Here is a 12,431-nt window from a genome sequence, read left to right on the forward strand (position 1 = left end):
GTCCCGTTTGACTGGTCTGTTTGTCTGTTCTGCAAAGATGAAGCCAGTAACCCCAAACTAGCAGGTAGTGGTTTCCTGGAAGGCCAGCGCGTTCACTTCTCGTGCTCAGGTTTCTCCTGCTCTGAGCCTGTTGTTATTCAGCATTACGGAGCTGACCCCGAGGAGGATTTGGGCTGTTTGAAATCCCACAGAGCCCACATTCGTGGTTTCTTAACAAGGTCTTTGTGGTCAAACCCTTTACCAGAATTGGTCCTGTTCAAGCAAATAACTTATAGATGTTTAAAGAGCCATAAAAAAAGACAAGCTCACTTACTCAAATGCTTGGAGGGCATCTTCCAGCTTCCCTCGTGCTGTCAAACGCAGACGGCGTTACGACTGCCGCAGCCATCGCTGAAGGACCCATCAGTGCCCAGGTCAAGCCCAGCCACGCACGCAGCTCTGTGCCCAACCGCTCAGAGCCAGAGCAAACCCCCTCCTACAGGGCTGGGCTTTACTCACCCTATCACAAGATAACCACCAGATCAGGCTTTTCTTTCCTCTGTGCTGATCTGTTTAGTCCACACCCCAAAGCTTGTTAATGAAAGGTGCTGCTGCCTTAAAAATCAGGTGGCACAATTAGCCAGCAGCGTTCAGTTAATCCCGTCACGAGCACATGGGCACCTCCTGGTTCTCTGGGTGGCTACAAGAGAGAACAGGGCGAGCAAGGGGACAGGCAAACGGCTGCCCCCAACACACCGTTACCGGGCGCTAGAAAGCAAACCTCCCAGAAACAACAGGTCACCCCGCAAAACCAGGATCGCCGGCCCCCCCTTGCCCCAGCCTGCCCGCAGCAGCGCCCGCGCACCCGTGCCCTTCCCCGGCCCCAAACCTCTGGCTGGGATTACAGGGCTGAGCCACGAGCGGGGCTGTGGCGGCCGGGCCGGGCGCGGAGGCTTTGCCAAGTGGGCACGGCAAAAGAGAACAGAATTTCGTAGCGCTGTGTGCGCTAAAGATCCGTGCAGGGCAGTCTTGCCCTGAAGAGAGCCTGAGGAGGGAGAGCAGCCCTCCCGCCGCTAATAAACCCCGCATTTCCCAAGGCCACTTGCCACCGGCTGGGGAAAGACACTTGCCTCTGTGTGCACAGGATATCTGTGGATCCCATTTATTTGTGTCTTACAGTGTTTTTAAGCTAAAATTCTAGTTAATTGCGCTTCATACAAATGAGTAGCATCCCGTGTAATATGCTAAATTAGACCTCATCGAGGGTTTGACTGCTGCTCACAAAGGAGAAGATCAGCCGGAGAACTTTCATTTCGTAACAGCGAGGACGTGGTAGTATCAGAAATTCTGAGTAACTGTCCCAGGGTATGTCTTAGCAGCTCAAACTGCAAACCTCATTTCCAATAATTAGGAAATTACCCATAGTTGGCTGTTGCTAGGAGCAGCATCTGTGGCAAAAAAGGCTTTTCAAAGATCGCAGCCGGAGGACTTTGAGTACGCTTTTACTTTGAAAAAAGGACAAGAGGAAAACGGTATCGCAGTCTCCATTTCTATTGCGTGTTAACGATGTCCAGTTAAAACAGGGTCAGTTTATCGGCTAGAGGATGCCTTTTCAACCTCATACAAAAACTATTCTGTGAGTGATCTAAGAATTGAATGTTTGTGACTGAAGTCAGGATAAAAATACTTGTAAAAAGTTTGTATTTTAATTAAATGCATTTGTGCGTGTATTTGGTGGAAAAGGATTTCTGGGGACATCTTTTTCTGCGAGAAGTGAGACCGAATGCTCTTGGCTCGTCAGCGGGACGCCCTCCAGCCCTCGGGGCCGGCAGAGCTGCGGCCTGGGCGGCCGGAGAGCCTGCGCCCTGGGGAGACGGGGGCTGTCGTGTTCCTGCTCCAGCCCTCGCTTTTCACCCGTCCCTGCACTTCATTGCAGGGCTCAAGGGGAAGGGAGAAAGGCTCGGGATCATCCGAGGGTTACACACGTGCTTTTCATCTCTGCATCGTGAGAAAAAATGATTAGTTAGGGCGGAGACCAAGGTACAACGCAAAGTAATTTGATCAAGGCCGTGGATGGGATGAAGGGCAGAGACCCCAGGTCCGTCTCCCGCCTTCCCAGCCCGCTCCCTGGGCAGGGAGCCGTGCTGTGGTGGCTGCATGGCCTGGTGGTTCGGTGGAGGAGAGATGTGGATGTTGCCCAGCTCCTACCCCGATGGGGCAACAGGGCTCTTCCAGCCGCGCTGCAAGGGCCGGTCAGCGACAGAGCGAGCCCTGCGCGAGGTTTGCACCCCCAGCAGCCACGGGAGCCCCCCTGGGCTACCGTTAGCAGCGCGGGACCAGCCACTCTGTGCTTTGCAAGAGAAGGGAACGCCCAGCGGCTTCTGCAGAACCAATTTCTTTTCCCCTTTTTTTTGCACGGAGGGTTTTGAACCCGCCTCCGCTGCCAGTTGAGAGACCAGCGGGGAAGCAGCAGCGGGGAGCCCGCCGCGCCCAGCCGCCGCCGCCGCCGCCGCCGCTCCCGCTCCGCGCTGCTCCCGAGCCGAGCTCCGCGGCATCGCCACGGGCACGGCGGTGGGGTGCCGGCCCCCCCCTCCCCCCGCGCTCCGGAGCTCAGCCTTTGCCTTCTAGAGCTCAGCCTTCCTCGGCCGGGCGCCATCAGCCGCGGGGCCGCCCGGCCCCACGCTCACCCGTGGGTGCTCGGGGCTCGGCTGCCTGCGCGCTCGCCGGGAGCCATCTAGCGACAGCGGGGCGCGGGCGGCGGGGCCGGTCCTTTCCCCTTGCTGCCAGCGGGCAGGATCCCGGCGTTTCCCCCAGCACGGCAGCCGTGGGGAGCCCCCCACGGGAGCCGCGTCCCCCCGGGGCTGCGCCCAGGAGAAGGCTCCGGTCCCGGTCACGCCTCCCCGGCCCCGTCTCCCCAACCGCGGGGGCTCCTTTGAAACGCCCGCTGCAAAACCAGCGGAGCGGGCAGACAAAACAGGCCGGGCAGAATGAGGGAGAGCGATGACTCTTTAATAAATTAGCAAAATAAACAGCATTTATATATATACGTATATTATACTGCTGCATCTCAGCAAATGACATGAGTTAGGCAGAAACGTTGATTTCCCAATTTGATGCTGATATTGATCCAAAGGTATGCGTCAGTCTATGTACCCTCCTAGGTGATGCCTGATGTTGTGGTACTTAAAAACCTAAAACCACTTAGAAATAAAATAGCTTTTTTGTAAGCCAGAGACACAGCTTCCAATGAGAAAAGTTAAATTACCATATGATTCATCTTGCTGTCTCCTTGCAGAAGTGATTAAAAGAAAGTGACCCAATTTTTCCCCTCTCAAGAAAATAAGTATTACCTCACCTCAAAGGGAAGGGGGAACGAATGAGCACATCTAATGCATCAGAAGGATCATCTGTTATATTAAAAACGGATGCGATTTGCAGTGTAAAAGTCTTTGATCCTCGTGATAACCAGGAGCTGAACTGATCGGGTATTTCGATCATGCATCAGTTGATCCCAAACAGGGTAAGTATGCGGCAAAGTCCGGTGGCCCCGTCCCTCCCCGGCCCCGAGGGCTCCCTCAGTCGTCGTCCCTGACATACTGCCCTGCCTCCCAGCGCTGGGCCATGGCGCTCTTGTGACGAATCACTCTGGTGCTTTCCACAACCTAAAGAAACCAGAAGGCACAGTATCTTTTTATAAAGAAGATATTTTTATAAACAATCTTTTTTGCACGACTTGTCCTCCCAGCCAGAAGCCCCCCCTCTTTGGGTTAAATACGCCTGACACCGGCCACGACACGTTCTGCCCAACACGATGCCCACCCGAGCGGTGCCTGTGGCCCTGCGGGAGCCGAGAACCCCGTCCATCCCACCAGCCTCCAGGACCGGGAAGTGAGGGGGGTGAGGAGTCAGGGCAGTGCAAGCAGAGCCCTCGAGTACATAAAGGACTTTACCTCTGTGTTGATCTTGTCAACGGGTTCAATGCCTGCATACTGTGAAAAGGGGGAAAAAAAGGTTCAGATAACAGCAACCTCGCAGGGAAGTAGCCAGAGGCAGCTGGATATGGGGCATGGGGGCGTCAGGCTGCCGGGCAGGGGAGAGGTGAGGTGAGATAGCTTGTGCAGTTGTGCCCTCATGCCCTCCCCAGAGCAGGGGGGACAGTTCAGGCCAGGACCTTCCCCCCCCAGGAGGAAGCTGCTGCTCCCCTGCAGTCCCACCCAGTGCTGGCACCCATGAGCTGTGGGTGACTGCCCTGGGGGCTCGGCACAGCCCCTTGCCGGTGCCACCACCACCAGGTCTCCCACCAAGCCAAGCAGCTGGACCTCCAGCTCCGGGTGGGAGCTGGGCATGGCCACCTTTGGCCCCAGAGCCACCAGCCTTCTCCCGGGCTCCAGCCCCGCAACTGCGTGCTGCCCAGCGCAGGCAGGGCAGGCACATTCACCTTTCCGTCCTCTTTCACCCTCCTCCTCCGCTCCTCGAAGGGGCTGGAACGAGCCGAGTCGGGGGCAAGGGTCTCCGTGCTGCCCTGGGAGGGACCAGCCACTCTCAGCGGGGTGAAGGACGACACTAGCCCCAGGACCCCCACCTGGTGCGACGTGGGAGTGGAAACAGGAGACCCGGACACCGAGTAGCTGCCGCTTACACCTGAGGCAGCTTCAAGAGAAAGAGCCGTTACAGGGTGAGGGACACCAGGACTGCTCCCGGGGCTGGGAGAGCAAGGCTCCTGCCCCAGACCAGCCTCCTCAGCAGGTCCAGAGGGTTTGGTCACGGCTGGGACCCCGTGTCTGGGTGCCAGCCGGGGATTGTCAGGAGCAAGGGAGGGGAAATGCATGAGCTGGGCACTTCTGGGCCCTTCCAGCACTGTTTTCTGTGATAGTATGACACAAAGTCATCAATATCTGAGCAGCTCTAGAATCAAAAGCCATGCTGCTCTTGCGGAGCCCATGCCTCAGCAGCAGCAGCAGTTCCCTACATCTGTTCCCCCCCCCCGCAGGCTGGGCTGCTCCAGCTGGCTCCAGGGACTTCACATCAAGCACTCCTGCTTGCTGACCACAGAATCCCTGTCCAAGGAGAATTATTTCTCCTGGGACAACTTGCTACCAACACACAGGGGTCCTTATAGGCATCTCAGCAAATCCTTGCAGGGAGGAACTTGGACACCCTCACCCGCAGCCAGACTCTCCCAGGCCGGGACTTGATGCTTTCCACCCATAACTCTTTCCCCCTTGGTCCCTCCCACGGCCACTCTTGCTCTCACAGAGAGCCCAGGTCACATCTGGCTGCTGCCCGCGAGAGGCATCTCATGCAGACTGCGGACACCGTAAGAGTTTGCTGCCTAATGGCTTCCCATGCCTGGGAAAGGCACCTGCCTGCCTGCACAGGAAGGTCCCTTGGGACGGGCGCCTCATGGTGCCACTCCTGCCCCCTCTGATGGCTCCTGCTAAGACTCAGAGCCACAAGGAACGGGAGGGCAGGAGTGATGCCCATGGTACCTCTGCCCCAGGGTTTGACCCCTGCCCTGTCCCATCCCACCGTTCCTCTCCTCGCCTTACCGGAGCTGTGCCTTGAGCGGGAGCCCTCCTGGGGAAAGCCGTCGCTGCTGACCAGGGAGTAGCTGTCTATCAGCTGCCTCTGCCGCCGCTGCTCCTGCAGCTCCTCTTCCCTCTGCAAGTCACTCCGGATCTCCTCCTCGATCAGTGCTGATGTCTGGGGCTTCCAGGTCCTCAGCTTGTACTGCTCCTCCTGGCTGTCCGCCCTCCTTAGCGGCTTCTGTGTCCCCATGTCGTCCACAAAGGAGACCTTGGGCTTCCAGAAGGAGAAGGAGAAGTACTCTCTGGGCAGGACAGCCGTGCCGGTGGGGCTCAGGGTGGAGCTGGGAAGCCTTCCTCTCCAGGAATCCTCGCTCCCCCATTTGCTGGCGCCGGCGGAAATGCACTGGGACACCAGAGGCTGGTCCTGGCTCTTCTCGCTGGCAGCAAAGCGCGGCTGGGATGCCTGGAAGCGCGTGATGCTCACTGTGTAGCTGGGAAGACTTCTCCCACCCCTGGTGTCTTCTGTGGGGCAGGAGCCGTGGCTCGTGGGCCGCTCTGCCGCAAACTCATTAATACAGCTCCTCTGCTCGTCTGCCTTCCTCGTGGGGGTGGGCTTCTGTGGGGAGGCTTCCTCCTGCTCGAACACCCTCCTACGCTCGTCCAGCTCCTGCTGTGTCCCCTTGTCGTATGTCCCCAGCAGCCTCCCTTGCTTCTTCAGATCTTCCTCTCGCTTGGTTTCCTGCTCGATTTCCCTCTGGACGTAAAGGGAAGCGCGGCCTTTGTCCTTCCCTTTCCTGCCTGGGCCGGGAGAGGCGTGCATGGAGAGGAGAGGCTTGGTCTGGATCTCCACCAGCTCGCTGCTGGAGGTCAGCCGCTGGATCCCCCTCTCCTTCCAGAGGTTCTCCTCCCTCTCCATCGCCATGCGGATCTCCCGCTCGATGGGCGTCTCGTTGATCTTCATCTCCTTGTCCAGGCCATTGCTGCCGGCCCTCAGATCCACAAGGCCATTGAAGATCTCGTTGGATGCACTTCCGTTGCTGGTGTAGCCTGCATTGGCTTCGTTATACATCTCACCCAAGCTGGAGTCCAGGTCCTCTCTAGAAGATGCTTTAGTCAAGCTGGACGTTTTCCCAGTGGGATATGACCTTTCAGTATCAGCCCTTCTGGGAGCATAAACCTCCTCCTTCACAGGTGTCTTGTAGGATACACTATGAACCTGATAAACGGTCTTGTCCGTCCTGCTCTGGCTGGATGCACCAGCATTACCATAACCTCTTGCAGCCTTCGTGGCCATCTCAGGACTATGCCACTCTTGCCTAGAGACATTTGTCATAGACTCTGGCTTTGGAGACATGGCCTGTTGCCCTGGGCTGAAAAAAGAGCCCGGGTTGGTCTTCTCCAGCATCAGGAACTGCTGCCGAGCAGCGGAGAAGTTGATCTGCTCCGTATCGATATTTTCAGGGTCAACAGGCGTCGCTGCCCTCTCCGAGGAAGGCTTGTCAAAGCAAATGGCGAAGCTGGTGGTGAAGCTGCCCGTGTGCCTGCCTTCACCCTGGCTGCCCGTGCCGGTGTTTATAGAGCTCAGCTCATCTATGGAGCTCCACCTCTCGGCCATGGTGGAGCTCTTCCTCACCACCTGGCTCTGGATGACCTCCCTCCTCTCATCCTCAAGCTCCCTGGCTTTCTCGGGTGAGATGTTTGGTGGAGGGACCCTGTACTGTTCCTGTTCATCCTCATCGTAAAGCTTCGAGGGCTTCCTCTTGCCTCTGTAAGCCCTGAGGTCATACAGGCTTCCCGACCTCACCACCTCCAGCTTGGACTCCCTGTCCGGGGACGGGGTCCAGACATCTTTTCTACCATCCAGGAAATATGAAGGTGACTTCGACCTCATTTTCCAGCCATAGCCGTTTTCCACCCTCTGGCTGCTGTGTTGAGTGGAGCCAAACACATCATCATCACTGTTGGCCCTCTGCTCTGCAAACAAGCCGGCTTGGTGATCATCGTTATAGTCGTGCTTGTGCGAGGTCTGCGGGAGCTGGAAGACCATGTGCCTGGTGACTCTGTCCATCTCCTGGGAAGAGTCAGCATTCAACCCTCTGCCAACCTCGCCCTGGATCGGGGATGCTGCTCAGCTTCGACGTCGCCCTCAGGCTCCCGGCTCACCTGAGGATGAGGGGCAGGACCTGGCTGGCCCTGCAAGCAGGAGGGGAGAGCGGCTGTTAAGAGCAGCAGAAGGAGCAGAGGTCGGGGGCGTGTAGCTCCCTCTTCCAGCCTGGTGCTGCTGTCCTCGCCCGGGCAGCGACCGAGAGATACCTGTGCCCAGGGGACAGGCACCACTAACAAACCAGCCATGTCTCAGCAGTCATTCGCTCCATTTACCCAGAAATGCCAGGTCTTGGACAGAAGCAGCCAGAGCATGAAGCACTGTTCCCAATGGAAACTGCCCTGAAGCCGACGACCCCCTCCCGCCTCTGTCCCCCAGCCTGGCCGCGTCCTAAGCCGAGACGCAGCTGTGAGTGAGCAAAGCCAAACCTGCCACAGGCAGCCAGCATCGCCCACACCACCAAGAGGGCAGCGGTGCTGCGAGACCGCGGCTGCGGGGCTTTGGGCAACGCCATGTCTGACTCAGCTGCGCCAGCCTCCGCCACCGCCCCGGGCAGCTCTTGCCCACGCCGGCACAGCCACCGTCATGCCTTACTGCGCACACCGGGCGGGGAGGGACCAGCAGCCATGGGCAGCACCAGGAGCATCAGCTCGCGGCAGGGAGAGGCGTCGGCGGCACCGGGTCCACCTCTGCCTGGAATTTCTCCTTGCGCGTTTACAGGAAGGAGACTCCAAATAGCCAAGCTATTGAAACAGCAGGGATCATAAAAATGGTTTCATGGCTCATAAAAAGGAGGGGACTTTAACCCCCGTATCAGGAAAAGCAGGAGTAAACTGCCCCGACCTTGGTGTCGATCCCCCTATGCTAACTGGGCCGGAGCTGGATGGGACAGCAGGTGCCGGGGGAGGGAGGGGTGGTGCAGGTGGGTCCCCATGAGACAGCAGCTCTCACACCATGTTGCAAACATCATCCCTGGCCTGGCCCCTGCGCCAGCGAGACACACGTACACCCCGGGTGAGCCAGGCGTGCCGCAGGCAAGTGGCACATCCCCTCCCTCTGTTTGCCGAGGCATAGCCACAACCCTGCCATCACTGCTCCTGGCTGGGCTCACGTGAGCCTGAGCGGGTCAGGGGGTGCATCAGCACCAGGCACCGCTCCCCAGGCACTCACAGCCTCCCATGAGCACACGGGGAAGCCAGGAGGAAGGCTACGGCGATGACAGGGGCAGCCCAGACCCTGGATGCTGCGGTACCAGTGAGCACAGCTCGCGGTGAGGCTCCCCTGGATAGAGGCAGGCAGCCACAGGTCCCTGCGTCTGGAGCAGCCCAGCTCGTCCCCAGGACGGACGCACTGTGCCCTGGACGTGCCTCCTTCCCTGCAGCGATACTGGTGACAGAGCTCCCTCTGCTCACCTCCCAGCCTGTCCGGGCTGCGCCCTTCCTCCCACGGGGCAAACAGGGCCAGCCCTGCAGCTGAGGGGCCATTTAAGCCTTTCCTGAGGTGGGAGCACCTGGGTCTCGTCAGGGGCAGCCGGGGCATCGCCTTGGGGCCGGCCCGGGATGCCCCGGCACTGTGGTGTTGCTGCCCAGCCCCGTGCCCAGCCCGGGTGGTTCAACCTCGCTGCCTGCAGCAGGAACGGGGCTGGGATCTGTGGGGAACTGTCGTTCCCGATGCTCTGTGCCCAGCTGAATTCCCGTAACCTCTTCATGTTCCTACCTGTAATTCACTATTGCTCTTTTATAGCCCCGGATGTCCTGGTTAGTGACAACTACCTGCCCACCTCTTATCGTGTTTGGAGGGGTCAGAGGTCCCTGCTGGGAGGGGACTCCTCACTGGGGAGCGCTGGTGGCCGGTGCAGGAGGGGAGCGGGGCCAAGGAACCAGCAGGGCTGTTATCAGGGCTGCTGGCCAGCACCACGCGAGCGGCACAGCCCCTCGCAAAGCAGCACCCAAAACCATCCAACTGTCTCGGCTCGGCCCCACCTGCCCGGCACTGCAGGAACGTGGGGGCATGGGGGTCCCAGGCTTGTCCCCCCTGTGCTGGGCTGCCCTCAGCCCAGCCAAGCACCGTGGGAAGACGCTGGGTAGACCAGGCGGCATTGCAGCGCCTGCCAGCCTGGCCTGGGCCCCCCCACCATAAAGAGACATCTAGGGAGTTTGCCAGGGTCCCCCCACCCTGGGGGTCCTGCAGTGGGCTGCGGACTTGCAGTGTGCCCACCCTCCCCATGCAAACAGCCGCGTGTGCTCCCAGACCTGCCGACATGAGAGATGCGCACGAGTGCGCCGGCGTGCCACCGGCAGCCCCTCCACCTGCCCGCTGCAGATAGAGCCGGCGTGCGCACGCACCCCCTCGCTGCGGCCGGACCCTGGCAGGGACCAGTCCCTCTGAGGCTGGGGGTGAACAGCCGCTCCGAGCACCCCGGCGCTGCCCTCACCCCCACCCCAAACATGCTGCACTTACTGTCTGGGGGAGCCGTTGGGGCAGGGGTCCCCATGCCCCAGGGAGGCCGCGTGGGGCACCCAGCTGAGCCGTGTCTGCCAGGGAGTGGCTGGGGCGGGCGGCGGTGGGGTGTGGGGGCCAGCGGGGCCGGCGGGGCTGCAGGGGCCTGATAAGCTCAGCCTGAGCCTGTGGGGAATTCCAAGAACCGCGCCGGGCTCAGAGCTGGCTGCAGTTCAATGGCCTGTTCCTGACCCCCCCACGCCACCGTCACCCCTGCAGCAGCTGACTCCCACGCCTGGAGGGCTGACCTTGGCCCCCAGCCTGCGGCACGCGCCAACATGCCGACGTGCCGATGCACCAATGGGCCAACGTGCTAATACACCGATGTGCCAGTGCACCAGCACACCAATGCACCAACATGCCAGTGCATCGATGCAGCAGTGCAGCAGTGCAGCAGTGCAGCAGTGCACCGACACACCTTTCTGCAGGCACACTCTGCCTCTCCACGGACACGACTACAGCACTGAGGAGGTCTGAAACTCCAAAGAGAGCCGGGGTGTCCGGCTCTTCCCCGACCCTGTGCCCCGGGGCAGCCTGTCCCCCACTCGGTTCTTCCCATGGAGGAGCACAAACATGGGCTCGGCCATCCCTGGGAAGAGCTTGAGCTTCTCCCAGGGGACAGGCAGCGCCAGGGCAGGGAGGCAGTCCGGGGTTGCACAGCCAGTCTGCCACCAGCGTCCTTCAGCCCCGTGAGTCCACCTGGGCAGCCCAGGGCAGGGCAGGGCCCCCTGCCCCTCGACCTCCGGGGAACATGGTGGTGCCTGCTGGGGAGCATGTGGAGGAGCCTGAGTGAACACGCCGGGAGCAGCTGCGCCGGGAGCCTGCACTCTCCTGTTTACACTGTGGGGCCTCTCCCGGCCCTGCCGCCTGATAACCCCGTGTTTGCGTAGACAGGGCTGGGGCGGGCACCCTTGCTGCCGTGGCAGCCCTGGCTCTGCTGGCCCCGCCACCACGGTGGCCACGGACGCCTGCCTGGTGCTGCCCTCCCCAGCCCCCTGCTCCCCGCCAGCCCTTCGCAGCAGGGCGGCTCCCTCCTTCCATGGGGACGAAAGCAGCCCCCTCCCAGCGGGGACAAGACCCTGTGCCTGGTCGGGAAACCTCAAGCACCCTATACCCACCAGGCCAAGGGCAGGACTGCGGCATGGCGGCCGTGATGCCCTCGGTGCCTGTGGCCATGGCTGCTGGACCCAGCAGAGCAGGTGGCATCGCCGGCACCCAGCACCCCAAGCCAGCCTCCCTCCTGGCACAGGGCATCACAGCCGAGCAGGCAATGCTGTGCCAGGATGCTTAGCCCTTTGCTGTGCCTGTGCCTGGGGCAGGAGGTCCTTGTCCTCATCCTCTCTGCCCCACCACGACAGCTCTGCTCCCCACTGGAGCCTGCTCCTGCCAGAAAGCCCCTCCTGGCTCCACTGCTGCCTGCGACAGCCCGAGCAGGGCGATGGGGTCAGACCCCACTCGCCCCAGCTGCCTCTGCCCAGCTGCGAGGTGCAGGAGGTCCCACTTACCGCCTGCCCGGCCCCTTGGTGCCTCCAGCCCCGCTCTCTGGGCTGCTGGCTCTGGCACTGGCTGGCCCGGGGACAGCAGCTTCGGTGCGGCTGCCAGGTGGCTCTGCGTTTCCGGGCAGGAGAGCAGAGCCTGTTTTACCGTGGAGTTGAGACAAAGTCCACAGGCGATGGCCGGGGAGCCGGGGAGCGCACCACGCCCGTGGCAGGGTGTGTGTGTGGCTCACTGGGCTGGCACCAGGCAGAGTTGGGGTCCCACCGTCCTGGGAACGAGCCCTGGCATCCTGGCCCCAGGCAGAAGCGGTACCCACACCAGCCTGGGGGTGGGCAGAGACCCACAGCCACGCGGTGACGGGACCTGGGGGGCCCTGACCCCAGTGCTGCCCCTTGGGACAAGCAGGAAACCGGGCTGCCATGTCCCCTTCACCTGGGCACGCCGCCAGCGTCATGCCTGCATCCCTTTCCTCCCAGCATCCTGGTTCCTACCTGCCTCTTCCTACCTGCTCCTCTGGCGTGGCCACCTGTCCATCACCCAGCACCGGGGCTGGCAACGCAGTGGTGCCGGGACAGCATCCCAACTGCACTGCCCTTACCTATGCCGTGGGCTCCAGGGTGGCACAAGAGGACCTGCCGCGGCGTGGTGCACCTGAACATCTCCCTTGCCTGGTGTCACCATCGGTCTGGGGACAGACACCTCTGAGGCAGCGTCAGGGGCCGGAGACACGCAGGGGTGTGAAAGCGCAGTGCCCCTGCCCCTGCCCGGCTGGCTGTCACCATGGTCAGGCCCCACTAGCCACAGGAGGGAGGAACCGAGGGGAT

At 60.9% G+C, this 12,431-nt stretch overlaps 1 protein-coding gene across 2 annotated transcripts; it reads right to left on the reverse strand.

Moving 5' to 3' along the window:
• Positions 1-2,972: 2,972 nt before the first annotated feature.
• Positions 2,973-10,150, reverse strand: MISP (mitotic spindle positioning). Of its 2 annotated transcripts, XM_076359515.1 has the most exons (5): positions 10,072-10,149; positions 5,529-7,700; positions 4,418-4,629; positions 3,930-3,968; positions 2,973-3,641 (listed from the first exon to the last, which is right to left on the reverse strand). In XM_076359515.1, the coding sequence occupies exons 2-5, from the start codon at positions 7,573-7,575 to the stop codon at positions 3,555-3,557; spliced, it is 2,385 nt and encodes a 794-aa protein (XP_076215630.1). In that variant the 5' UTR covers positions 7,576-7,700; positions 10,072-10,149; the 3' UTR covers positions 2,973-3,554. The 2 variants fall into 2 exon arrangements, with proteins under 2 accessions (XP_076215630.1, XP_076215631.1); XM_076359516.1 differs by lacking the exon at positions 4,418-4,629 and having other exon boundaries at positions 3,563-3,641; positions 10,072-10,150.
• Between the last annotated feature and the right edge of the window lie 2,281 nt (positions 10,151-12,431).

Source organism: Aptenodytes patagonicus, chromosome 25, assembly GCF_965638725.1.
Source record: "Aptenodytes patagonicus chromosome 25, bAptPat1.pri.cur, whole genome shotgun sequence".
Taxonomy (NCBI): Eukaryota; Metazoa; Chordata; class Aves; order Sphenisciformes; family Spheniscidae; genus Aptenodytes; species Aptenodytes patagonicus.

What these genes read in the sequence shown, in the direction of transcription:
- MISP (XM_076359515.1), bottom strand. Translation starts at nt 7,575, where the DNA reads ATGGACAGAGTCACCAGGCACATGGTCTTCCAGCTCCCGCAGACCTCG. An exon ending in CCGCTCAAGGCACAGCTCCG is followed by an intron (nt 4,630 to 5,528) that starts GTAAGGCGAGGA and finishes TTTCTCTTGAAG; the next exon opens with CTGCCTCAGGTGTAAGCGGC. An exon ending in GGGTGAAAGAGGACGGAAAG is followed by an intron (nt 3,969 to 4,417) that starts GTGAATGTGCCT and finishes CCCTTTTCACAG; the next exon opens with TATGCAGGCATTGAACCCGT.